General features: G+C 43.3%; 1 protein-coding gene across 2 annotated transcripts in view; it reads right to left on the minus strand.

Annotated features, from left to right (window-relative positions):
• Positions 1–5822: 5822 nt before the first annotated feature.
• Positions 5823–13415, minus strand: part of CFI (complement factor I) — a 54910-nt gene continuing 47317 nt past the window's right edge. For both annotated transcript variants that reach the window (XM_045799161.2, XM_045799160.2), the window contains exons 12-14: positions 12212–12489; positions 8168–8272; positions 5823–6151 (exon numbers count right to left, since the gene is read on the minus strand). In XM_045799161.2, coding sequence (XP_045655117.1) covers positions 5934–6151; positions 8168–8272; positions 12212–12489 — 601 coding nt within the window. In that variant the 3' untranslated portion in view covers positions 5823–5933. The remainder of the gene's footprint in view (positions 6152–8167; positions 8273–12211; positions 12490–13415) is intronic.

The raw sequence follows: 13415 nt of genomic DNA on the forward strand, positions 1-13415 counted from the left end.
TTTACATTTCACTTCATATTCAATCATTAGATATTTGTTGTTCTGCTGCAGTAATTCCAAGATTCACTTTTCCCCCATAATTCCTGCTGCTAGATACTAGAGTTTGGCATTGACTACAGGACCAGCTACATAACTTGCAGGGCTCAGTACAAAATAAAAATGCAGGGCTCCTTGTGACAGACACTATTGCTTGCAAACCCACAACTTCCAGGTCTTTCCTGCTAGAAAATGGCGAGGTTGTCTAGATATACTTTGTGGATGTGCAGGAGCTGAAGCCAGGAAGCCAGTTAGGATGTAATGAACCAGGTAAGACATCATTATGACTTGGCCCAGGGAAGGAGCAGTGGAGGTGCGAAAGTGGTCATATTCTAGATAGAACTTAGTGGTAGAGCCAACAGGAATTACTATTGGATTGAGTATGGTATATTGTATACGAATCAATGACATTGAGGTTTTGGCTTTAGCACTTAGGATAGTGAGTTCTCACAAAATGAAATGGGGAGGATTCCAGAAGGAGCAGATTTCAGGGAAAATTTAGGACATTAATTTCAGACATACCATGTTTGAGAAGCTTATTTTGAATTTGTAGTTCAGAGGTGGGATAAGGACTAGAAATTTATTTGGAAGTCATCAGCATAGAAATGACTTTTAAAGCCACGGGACTAGAAGAGATCCTCTAAAAAGTGTGCGTGTGGAGAAGCAGAACGAAGTCTAAGTCGTAGGAGGTTGAGGAACTAAGAAGTGGCAAAAGAGGCTCAGAAGGGGCATCAAATGCAGGAAGAGAGTGCTTTATTGCAGTGGGTCTAAGACAAGCAGAACCACCGATTTGGTTGGTATGGAGGCAGATGAGGACCTGATATTGATTACTGAATTTAATAACATGGAGGTCACAGTGAACTTCACAAGAAAAGTTTCAGTGGAACACTGGGGACAAGACATACTTGTAGTGAGAGGAGAAAAAAAAAAGGAAGAGGAATTTTCCTCTATTCAAACAAAATTATGAAAATATAAAATATGCTGTATGTATGCAGATTCTTGTCTGCATGATACATGTGCCTTGGAATGGGATCTTCTAGGTGGCTGAGACTAGGCTGTGTTTTTGTTTTGTTTTGTTTTGTTTAAAAGATTTCATTTATTTATTTGACAGAGAGAGAGCATACAGGGGAAGGGGCAGTGGGAGAGGGAGAAGCAGGCTCCCCACTGAGCAGGGAGTCTGATGCAGGGCTCCACTCCAGGACCCTGGGATCATGACCTGAGCCGAAGGCAGACGCTTAACTGACTGAGCCACCCAGGAGTCCCTAGGCTGTGTTTTCTCTACAGAGCTTTCCAGTCCAGTTATAAGCATAATCAGTCAGATACATCTTCTGGAAACCCCAAATGGTCTCTTCACTGTCATGGACATAAGGAACATGATGATATTAATGAGTAAGAATGCCAAATGTATTGGGTTTAATGTAACATATTAACTCAATGCTTGGAGAGGAGAATCCTCTGTGTTATTTGAAACAACACAAAATCAACAAAATACAAATGATCAAGGGCAGTTTCTATTTTTTAGTCTTTTCCAATGTCTCAGCAAATGGCCTGAGCAGTGTTATTGAGATGAAAATAAGTGCCAAGTGGTGAAACCATTCCAGCCATAATGATCAGTCTTCGGCCAGTGTTAAGGCAGAAGGCTGGAACATTGGTTTCTAAAAAGGGCTCAAATCAAGGGGAAATAAGTGTTTCCAGCCTCTGCCTTTAAAAAAATAAAAAAATTAATAGCATGAATAGCTTGCAAACCGGGGACAAAGTGAAGGACAAAAGATGGCTACGCTAGGTCTGTAAGCGTGGGCTGGTTCCGTGTTATACTGAAGATAACGGCTTGCCATTTTAGATGTTCTATCAGGCAAAGTTGATCAGTGTTTTAGTCTGTTTGGGCTGCTGTAACAAAGTACCACAGACTAGGTGACTTATAAACAGCAGAAGTTTATTTCTCACACTTTTAGACGCTGGAGGTCCAGGATCAGGGTGCTGGAGTGGTCAGGTTCTGGGTAGGGCTCTCTTCCAGTGTGCAGACGACTGACATCTCTCTGTGTCCTCACATGATGGAAGAGGGGTGGAATTTCTGGGGTTTCTTTTATAAAATACTGATCCCAATCATAAGGCCTCCACCCTCATGACCTAAGTATCTCCCAAAGACCCCACTTCCTAATACATCACACTGGATTTCAACATGAGTTTTTGGGGGAACACAACAGTCAAAGCACAGCCATCAGGGAAGAGGTTTTCAAGGGATCTTTGTGGGTAGAATGTAAGATTACTAGGCATACAGAGAGGATGCGCTGGACAGGATGGAAAGGAACACACTTGGGTACGACTGCAGGGTTTTAGACCATCAGGATAAATTCAGATGTGTGGTTTCTCTAGGGTGGGTTTCTGCTACTTCCAAACCTCTGACATATTTCCTACTGCATGCTATACACATCTTTCCTAGGCTCCCATAGACCTCACAGCTTCAAAATATCCTTAACTAATGAAACCTGCTTCTCTTTCTCTGTTTCCTTTATTTCTTCAATTAATGGCAACAGCAATCATCTCATTATCCAAGGGAAAACTTGGGAGTTATTCTAGACTCCTATCCCTCTCCCTAGTGCCCTGTCCTCTCTTCTGTCCCCAGCTGCCATCTATTTCAGCCCTTAATATATCTGGGATCAGTGCCATCCTCTTTAAAAGTGCCCTGCTATAGTTTCTCCCTTCGTCATTTTTCATTTGGATTGCTCCAATAGTCTCTTCAATGTCTTTCCTACCCCATCTCACCCCCTCCAATACATCTTCCTCGATGCCTCCAGGGGGAGCTTTCCAAAGTCTTTCGGTGGTCCCAACTCTTTGGCATGAAGCCCTCTCTGATCTGTCCTTTTCTCCCTCTCCAGCATGTCAGTTGCACCCTGGGCACCCCCGCCGTCGTGCTGCACTGCTCTCTGTCCCCTTTCGTGGTTGGTTGGCCCCTCAAGCCTTTGCATTTACATCTGCCTGGAAATGTCTTCTGGAATTCAGATTAAGCTCACTTCTGGGGAGGCTTTCTTTGACACTTCAGATTGGTTTATGAGTCTCCCGTGAGCTTTCCTCTCCGTCATCCCCGGCAAAGTGCAGCTTTATAATTTTCTCTGTCTCCCTCATAGGATAGTGAGCTCTGAGGCCAGGGTCGATACAAGATGATGGCAGCGCTCCACGTCTAGCGAGCTCTGTTTGTTGACCACCTTCAGGAAACATCATGCTAACTCACAGCAGCAGGAGTGGCGGAGGGCCCAGCAGTAGTGCCCAGTGCGCAGCCTCTGCATGGAGCCTGGGACCCGAGCTGCGGCAGTGGTCGTCTCTGATAAGGAGTCCTGCAGTGCTCTTTGAGCGCTACCCCCAGATGCACAGCTAATTCACCGGCTGTCCCGGAGATTCTGTGAACTGCATAGTATCTTGGAACACATCTTTTTTTTTTTTTCTTGCATTAAACCAATTAGATTGGCTTCTGTGGTTTGCAGCCAGGAGCCCTTATGTAGACCTCTTAACTAAGAGAACCCTGGAGTCCAGTCATCTCACTCCTGCTGTTCCTGTTTCTGTCACATGGAGTCACTACGGAGAAGCTGGCTCTTCACTCTTCAAGCCCCGATTCTGGTCCACTCGGCTATGAAGCCTCCAGGTCCCAGGTCACCATGCAGACTGGCTTGGCTCTTCAAGGGCCACGACGCTACCTTCTCCCAGCTTGCAGCCCTTCGTGCTCATACCCGGGCGTCCAGGTTTGCTGGGCCAGGACATGGTGGAGGTTTTAAAACATGCCACAGATTTTTTGACACCCCTCCCATCAAGAGATGGATTATATTTCCTCCCCTCAATCTGGTCAGGTCTTGTGATGGAAGCGAGGCTAAATGACTTCCAAGGCTGGGTTTATAAAGGCTATTCTGGTTTGTCAGCTGTTACGTAAGACTCTAGTGCCCCTGAGTCCCCATGTTGGGAGCCCAAGTGGAGACGACCACATAGAGAGAGAAGCCCGAGAAGCCCCAGGTGTTTGAGTTCTGTCAGCCCAAGCACCAGACGCGTGAGTGAGGCCTTCAAGATGACCCTTCCCCAGCCCTCCCTGTCTGATAGCAACTACACCAGAGGATGGAAGAAATGGCCAGCTGAGCCCAGTCAATGCCCAGACATGTGAGCAAAATAATAAACAATGGTTATTTAAATAAATATGTGAGGGTTCTTTCTTACACAGCCATAGATGACCAAATACTCTCTTGCATTCAATGACAAAAGGCATTACAAATCTGGGCAGCATGGGAGGGGAGGAGGAGTTAGTGTGTAAGGGGCACAGAATTTCAGTTTGGGAAGATGAACAACTTTTTGGAGACAGTGTGGTTGCACAACAAGGGGAACGTACTTAATGCTCCTAAACTGTGCCCTTCAAAATGCTTAAAGCAGTTAAAAAAATGTATGCATATGTTACCAATATTTTTTAAAAAGGAAAAAACAAATCTGAGCAGTTAGCTACTTTGGAATATACATAGAAATGGGCATTTGTCTTATTAAAACAACTGGGCTTTATCCAGGACTGAACCCCAGGTATTGAAGGTAATATTTATGTGAAAAATATACCTCAGTCTTCAGAATGATGATAGCTGCATTTTAAATCATCATAATAAAAGCAGCTACGTTTATTCACTGTGCACCTCCTATGAGCCAAGTGCTAAGGGGGCAGACTGAAGGAAGACAGTCTCTCTTCTCTCGTGTCCTACAGTGTAGTACATAGAGGGCAGTAGTGGGTGAGCATCGTGGCGAAGAAGTAGACAAACCAATGAGAACAGGACATGTTGCATGATGGCAAGTGCTATGCTGAGATTAAAGTAGGGTCACATGATAGAAAGACACTGGTGCCTACCGTGCAGTGGGTCCACAGGAGAGCCCTGAGTATATGCCATTTACTAAGAAGGGAGGACCTGGATAAAGAAAGGGCCATTTTGCATTGGCTATGTTTCTTTTGAAATGCTGTTAGATGTCCAGATGGAGATGTTAAGTGCTCAGTGAAATACAAGTCTGGGATTTAGGAAGATTAGGGCTGGAGATATGGATTGGTGGGGCATTGGACTGCGGGTGGGATTTAGAACGGACTCTAGGTAAGATCACTAGGGAAAGCACAATGTGAAAGGAATGGCCAGAAGGAAGAGACTGGGAAGGAGGCTGAGAGCAGCCAGGGAGGCAGTGGGCCAGGCAGAGTGTGATGTCCTGAGGGGCGGACTGTGTCTACTGCTGCTAGGCAGGGGAGAAGAGAGTAGCTAAGTGACTGTGGGTTTGACACCGAGGAGGTCAGTGGTTGTGTGGCAGTATCTGTGGAGAGTTTAAAGGGAGGGTCAAGGAGGACTTTTGAAATGGGGAACCAAAGACAAATCTTTCAAGAGAACTTTTAATACTTTAAAAAGCAGAGAAATGGGACAAGAGCCGTGAGGTCAGTTATTTTCCTGTGACAGGTACTATGCAAACATTTTATTTAGTATGCGGTTTCATTTTTGCAAAATTCTAGTTTCCATTTTAAAGGTAGAAAATAAGACCCAAAGATAGTAAATTGTCTGGGGCCAAGTAATTAGTAGATGGTAGAACTGGGGTTTGAACACGAGCTTATGTGAATCCAGTGTCATTCAACTAGCAAAACCTTTAGCATAATCAATATATCCTTCCTGTAAAAAGAGATAACTTAATCACATTTTCTAATAAATAAAGTATGTATGCCCGACTCAAGTATTTCTTTGATAATTATACAGCAAAGTTCCGATATGGAAGAAGTTTAGCAGAGACCTTTAAAAATATCCAATAAAACGTGCTTTATTATTTTTTTCCTAGGGAAGTACTAATTATGCAGTATCATTTCAACTAAAATCCAACTACCAAGAGAAAAAGAGAAGAGAGAGATCACAATTTTATACATTGTACTGAGAAATAAGAGACCTTCCCACGTGGTGGCTAATCCAGTCAAAATAACTGGCCACTTTGGTGTAGACACCTGGGTACTCTGGTCTTCCGCAGTTTTCACCCCAACTCACAACACCCCAAACATAAGTCACATTGTTGACATCCTTACAGACTAAGGGACCTCCGGAGTCCCCTTTACAGGCATCGATGGAACCGTCATCTGTACCTGAACAAGACAAAGGAAGAAGAAAATCACACATGTACTTCTGTTTGTCGAGGCTGCCATGCCGACTTCCTGTCTCCTCCACCAAGGGGTGTACCAACGTTGGCTTTCTCACACTTCGCTAACCGGAAATAAGGCGTACTTTCCCTCTCAGGGCCCTGCTGGCCCCACCGAGGTGGAGAGGTGCAGGTTGGGAAGCCCTTTGTCTTCTGCTCATTCTCCATATTTAGTGAGTGCTTCCCGCGCTTCCTCTGTTTCATGCAAGTTTATACTCTGACGAGATTGCAATCTGAAAGTAGCATCCAATGCTAAGTGGGAAAATAATGGAAATACTTCGCGCTTACTGAGGGCTTAATATGTATTAGTCATTCATTGTTTTAATCCTAAACCACAACCCTATGAGATAAGTATCATTATTATCCTTATTTTCATACGAGACAAATAAGGCACGGAGAGGTTAACTAATTTATCCAAGGTCATACAGCTACTAAGTGGCAGAGGTTGGACTTGAACTCAGGCAGGCAGATCTTCTGAGCTTTTCCTCTTAACTGTGATAACTGCCTCCTGGTGGGTTTTGTACTATTCTCCCGTTTTGTCCTCTGTCATCCGGAACTCCATTTAAGAAGGGAGGGCACAGGGGATGGTCTGTTTCCTTTCTTCTCACTCTTAGGACTTTCTAAGGTTTTTAACTCACTGATCCCAAAAGTTACAGGATGTCAATAACTTTGCCTTTTTCTGGAATACACTATTTATAAATGGCTCTAGTAAAGCATTGTAAATGCATTACCCTGGCTGGTTCCCTGCCTTTACGTCACCACCATAAGCGAACTGTTGGAGCTGTGTTAGTAATGTGGGAAACAAAGGCAAAAGAAATGTAGCTCACATGAAAATCTCCTTACAGTTCACAGCCCACTGATAGGTACTGCGACATGCAGAGCGTGACCCTCCTCGAGGTACTGGTGGCTGCCTTAGTGCCTTAATGTTCAAAGTAAGCTTATCTCAGCAGCAGCTGGCCCCTCAAGGTCCTGAAAGGCTTGCTTCCAGATTCCCTGGAGACTCGCACTATCCCTCACCCCCACTAATTAGAAAGGACACAATCAGCCATTCCTCACAATCTCAGACAGCTCTTTCTGCCCACAGGGTCTGTCCCAGGATTAGGGAAGGGGTTAAGGTCCAGACGGGAGAGATAGGAGGCCCTGACTCCCCTGACTGGGCTCTGGAGACGCTGAGACAGAGCGAAACAAGAGATAAGGGAACAAACCAAGACACAAGAATCTCAAGGCCACAAGCTTCCAGGTCAGTTCTCAATAACCCGCCACTAAGGGCCTCCGTGGCAACCCATTCCCCGACCCCTCTCACTCCAGGGAGCTTTTCTTTCCTTTCTGCTCTCACCTTCACTTAATAAACTTTCACTTCACTTCACCCTGTTGTGTCCGCGAGATTCCTTCTTCCACTCTGACGTGCGAACCCTGCGAGCCTGCAACATGAGCTAGGGGCACTAGCACCACTCCGATAGTAAAGGACGGTGGCAGGGGTCATAAAAAGTGCCACGGGATTGCTGAGGAGGGAGGATTTACTTCCAAGCGGATGCGTCTGAAATGAGATCATTTAAGTTTGGGTTTTGATGCTGGATCTGCCATGTCTTGTCTGTATTTGGGAAATTTATGTAACTGCCCTGTACCTCAGTTTCCTTATTTATGAAGATCCCCAATTTTGCAGATGGGGAAGCCTGTTCAAGGTCAGTGAGTCGTAACTGGTAAACACCGGGATATAAACCCACGCAGCCTGGTTCCAGAGTCTGTGCTTTTAGTCACCCTGCTATACCGTGGAGTAAGGAAGATCTTTCCTCTTTGTATTAGCAGGAGGGACTGAGCTAAGGGCAAGGGAAGCTCCAGCCAGGAGGTCCGATGCAAGGGCCCAGGGCGCAGAGCGAGGGGTGAGGGGGTGGGGTTGGCGAGGAGAAGAGGTGTTGGGTCGGGGGTATAGGTACAGAGCTTAGAGAAACCACTCGGGGCTTACCTGCGCATTCCATTTCTTTTTCAAAATAGCGACCCGGATAATACCTGGAGCAGTTGTGGAGTAGGGTAACTTCACCCCACTGAAGTAAATGGACTTTTTGGTTATCTAAGCAAAGGGAGAGAACACGCACACATTTAGAAGTCACAAATGAGAAATCTAAATAAATACTCTCATCATTCAGTAAACCAGGAGGCACAGAGAAGATTCTATATATTCCTTAACACATAAATCAACTTTTGAGGAGAGTTCATTAGCATATTTAATCACATGCTGCTCCTATGCCCTGTTTCTCCTATTGTCTTGCTAAAAATAGTTAAGGGAGCATTTCTGAACACATTCCTGACTGAAGTCATTTTCACTTCAGAGACCTAGCTGCTCTGAGATGAACAAGATAAACCCCCTCCCCTCTGATTGCTGAGTCTAGGGGAGGGAGCTGGGTAGGAGTCAGTGATCAGCATTTTCTCACATGAATAGCTCCTATCATCTTACATTCTGGATTTCCTTGAAAGTGCTTGTTAGAGTGAAAACGTCCTTTTAATATAAGAAGTTAAATGAAGAAAATACATATGAAGTTATCAGTCTGTATGCGTTTTTGTGTGTCTGAAGAAGTTCATCTCCTAAGTGATTCGAAAGAGGATTTAGGATTTCATTTGAATTAGAGATGTGGAGCTTGAATGTTTTTCATCTAAGGAGAGAGAAGGGGCAGATACTGCTGCTGATCGACAGTCCAGGAAGATGAGAAAAACGTAAGAATATGGGGTGAAATGTCTTGGGTATAAGGAGTGAGTCTTTGCCCCATCTCCCCTCCACCTTTTCCCAAGCTTTCAGCAATTTTTATGCTCTAGGAGGGCAAGGACTGGACCTGATGGGTGGATTGCTATGTTAGCACCCAGCCTCATGCTGGCACAGAGTAGTTGCTTAATAAATATTTATGTAATTAATTCATCCATGAACTCCATAATCCAATTATACACTACACATCTTATGCCAAATGACTTACCCCCTCACTTAATGTATAAACTCTCAGGGGACAGAGGCTTCTGGCTGTCTTGAGAGGACACTTCCTCAGACCCTAGCACTGTAGTGGGTACGTAGTAAACTGTAAAACTAATATTCTTCTCTTCTGAGAAGCAGGGGGAGACAAAAATCTACCAAAGTATAGGGCAAACTAGGAAAGAGTTTCTTTTTTTCTCCTTCAAGTTAGTTTTAAGATGTTACCTTCTCAGGTTGAGAGGTTTTTTTTTTTTCTTTAATTAGTAATTTATCATTTCTTCTAACTCCGGGGAAGCCTTTAAAAACTGGGAACTCCTATACCGTGTGAACAATTTTTATTGGCTCAGGAGATTTCTCCCTCCCTTAAACTCTTGTTTTATATACTTCTTCTTTTTTCTTTCTTTTTTAAAGGGGGAGTGTGAGTGGGGAGGGGCAGAGGAGGAAGGAGAGAGAGACTCTCAAGCAGGCTCCATGCTCAGAACAGAGCCTGATGCGGGGCTAGATCCCACAACCCTGAGATCACGATGTGAGCCAAAATCAACAGCTGGACACTTAACCGACTGAGCCACCCAGGCACCCCATTGTTTTGTATATTTCTTGAGGCACCTGTCACATTCTGCTGTCCAATGGTGGCATTCACATCTGATGGCTCCTCTGTACTGTAAGTCCTTGAAACTGGTCTTTGTCTCTCAAGTCTTGTAACTTCTATACTCCTTGTTGCCCTGGTCCATACTTTTCATCAGTGAAATCCTAGCACATTAGCATTACTATCTTGCAAGGACAGTAAGGGCTCAAGAAATGTGTTAAACTATATTTGATTAACAAGTAAAACAATGCATAAGAACATATCTACCAGTTTATAGGAAATACATGGAATAGAAGAACATGTGAAGGGGCGCCCAGATGGCTCAGCCGTTTAGCGTCTGCCTTCAGCTCAGTCATGATCCGAGGGTCCTGGGATCGAGCCCTGCATTGGGCTCCCTGCTTGGCAGGAAGCCTGCTTCTCCCTCTCCCACTCCCCCTGCTTGTGTTCCCTCTCTTGCTGTCTCTCTCTGTCAAATAAATAAATAAAAGCTTAAAAAAAAAAAAAAAAAGAACATGTGAAATACCACATCAAGGATACAATCAGCCAAATTCAAGGTGTGAAAATTCCAAAATAAGAATGACCCAGTTTCCTTATTAAATACATTTTAAATAAAAGGAAGGGGTAACTGATCTAGATTTAAAAAGATTTAAGAAAAATAGCCACCAAATGCAATGTGCAGACTTTGGATCCCAATGGAAATAATCCTGATTGTAAATATATTTTGTAAATACTTGAGGAATACTAAACACGGGATGGTTATTAGATGATAGTGTGGGATCACTTTCATTTTGTTGTGTATGAATGGCATTGTGTTTTTGCTTTTATTTTTGTTTTTTAAGTCCTTACCTGGTAAAGATATCTACTGGAATATTCATGGACAAAATTACATTTATATCTATGCTCCAGGAAAAAAAAATATGTGGGGTAGAGGGAATATGTTTAACAGCTCCCAATTGTTCTTCAGATCCATTGTCCACCCTTCAATGCCCTGCCCCCTGCCCAAAGAGCCTGATCTGAGGGATTGCCTCAGTAGGAATCTCTTAGCCTGTGGTTTTCAACATAAAACCCCAGCAGAAGAAGGGGGGGTGGTTAAGAAGAGAGGATAACGAGATTGGGGTTGGCTGTAACCTTCAATCCAAAGTCATTGCTTCTCTCAGTGCTCTACCGAGTCTCTTTCTCTTGGTCACTTCTTCCCCTCACATCTTCGGATTTCAGAGAGGATGTTCTGGTACTGTTGGTCCCGGTTTGCTGCATAGCCCCTGTGGTTCCCCAACCCCCTATCCACATCCCTGTAATTAATCCCTTTATAAATAACCCTTCCTAATTATCTTATTGAGATTGTGATTGATTCAGAGAGATAAAACGAGAATGGTAGAGGGTTGATAATCAGAAACTGGGTGATGAGTAAGTAGGTTTATTATACTTTTATCTCTATTCTTCTGTATACTTGTAAATGTACGTAATAAACTTTTTTTAAGAGGAACAAATGTAAGGACATAATGCATTCCGGATAAACTAGTTACTAATAAAATTTAGTCTTGGGTATTCAAACATACTGCAAATCTGGGTTAATTTATACACATATTTTATAGTTTTCCATCTGGCAATTTTAAATAATGTGTTGGAGTATGAGTCTATAAGACCAACATAGTGAAGTTATTTACAAAGAGAATGTAGGAAGTCAAAAGGAAGCTAAATTTCAAAGCTAATGCTTCAAGATAAAGGCAAAAGCTTTGGCTAACTTAATTCTAATCTAACTTCTTATTTAGCCAGTTTTTCTAATAATTTGTCTCTAAGTGTCTACATAGCTTATCCATACAAAGGTTCACCTCAAGTCTCCTTAGAAGCTCAAGAAATAATTCTTTATGTTTTCTTCCTCTTTGTGGGATGTGATGGAGAGGGTGGGGCAAGGAGAATGGGGGAGGGGAGGAGATAGCAGAGGGTGGTGGGATTACTGACTCACCCATACTTTGACTATTGCTTTGAAAGCCATTTTATTTTCCATCCATGTCTCTCTAACAAATCCAGAAAATCAGTGCTATATATGTTCCCCTGTCACTCTACTTTTGTGTGTGTGTGTGTGTGTGTGTAAATGGTTACCCCTCAATGTACACTTCAAGGTCACAGAGCGTAGCTGTCCTTAGAAACTCTGGATCAGGGTCAGCTGCATAATTTTCAGGGCCCAGTGAAAAATAAAAATGTGAGATGGGGGCTGAGGCAAAAATTATTAAGAACTTCATGATGATGACAGCAGGGCAGTATGCTAAGCAAGGGGCCCTTTGGAGCCTGGGATGTTGGGCAATGGCACAGGTCTCACGCCCATGAAACTAGCCCTGACTGAATGCTCATTTTTCTGGATTTGATGCTATGTTTCTCCCCGAGTACTAGGAAATTAGCTCCTATCCATTTCTATTCCCATTTATTTCAACCCCTGGATTCTGACTAACAAATTTTAAAACATATACCTTTTTCTCGACCCCAGCCAGAAATAGTGCATTTGTCGTTAGGTCGGAATAGATATGAAGACCAGGGGACACAGACAGGGATGGAATTATTCAGCACACATTCTTTTCGGTTTGCGTGTTTTTTCAATTCAATCAAAGCTATGTCATTTTCATAGGTGGTTCCGTTGTACTTTTCATGAATAAAAATTTGCTTTACGTAGTGAACAATTACGTCTTTGTCAGGTCTTAACGTACTTAGGAATGATGTCCATATTTGGTAATGGTACATTTTACTGACGCTATAACAGAAAGGAAAAGAGAGATAAGATATATTGAGGAAAAATACCAACTATAAATATGAACATCTGATGCTTTATCTTTATATCTTCCCTTTTAAAGGACTTTCTTCCTTTTTCCAGATTTTTTTTAAAAAAATTCTTGCTGTCATGTAGCAGTGCGATTACATTTATGGGGTAGAATTAAAGTCAGTGGGTAAATGAAAAGAGGAATAATCCATCTAATTGCTCAATACCAGGGACATAAAGAACTCACTAACAACCAGAGATGCCCAGAAGTGGAACGAGTTGGCTACCTCTGGAGTGAGAGTACCGTCACCGAAGGTGTTCAAGCAGAGACCAGAAAGCATGTAGCCAGAAATGTGGTTGAGGGAATAGGGAAATCAGGACACACATTCTCATTACTCTGCCAACCCCAGAGGTTCTCAGGGTGGAGACCATAGCAGTCATTATCCTGTGTTTAAGACTGACTTCATCTAAACATTGCATTGTATTTACTTGCTCACAAGCCCTTCTTCCTGTTGGACTGTGCTCCTGGAGGTCAAAGATGGGGTCTATGGGGCGCCTGGGTGGCTCAGTTAAGCGTCTGCTTTCGGCTCAGGGTGTGATCCCGGCGTTATGGGATCGAGCCCCACATCAGGCTCCTCTGCTGGAAGCCTGCTTCTTCCTCTCCCACTCCCCCTGCTTGTGTTCCCTTTCTCACTGGCTATCTCTCTCTCTGTCAAATAAATAAATAAAATCTTAAAAAAAAAAAAGATGGGGTCTAATTAATCTGTGGATAGATGCCTGCATCCAGCATTGTACCTGGCATATATTTGCTGTTTTAAAATTTAGTTGAAATGGTTAATGAGCTAAATATTGCTTGTTCTTATGCTTCACTCAATTTTCATACTAATTTTTACCTCATGGTTTCCAGCAAATTGGCATTT

Source organism: Ursus americanus, chromosome 13 (assembly GCF_024610735.1).
Source record: "Ursus americanus isolate L20-20 chromosome 13, mUrsAme1.1.p, whole genome shotgun sequence".
Taxonomy (NCBI): domain Eukaryota; kingdom Metazoa; phylum Chordata; class Mammalia; order Carnivora; family Ursidae; genus Ursus; species Ursus americanus.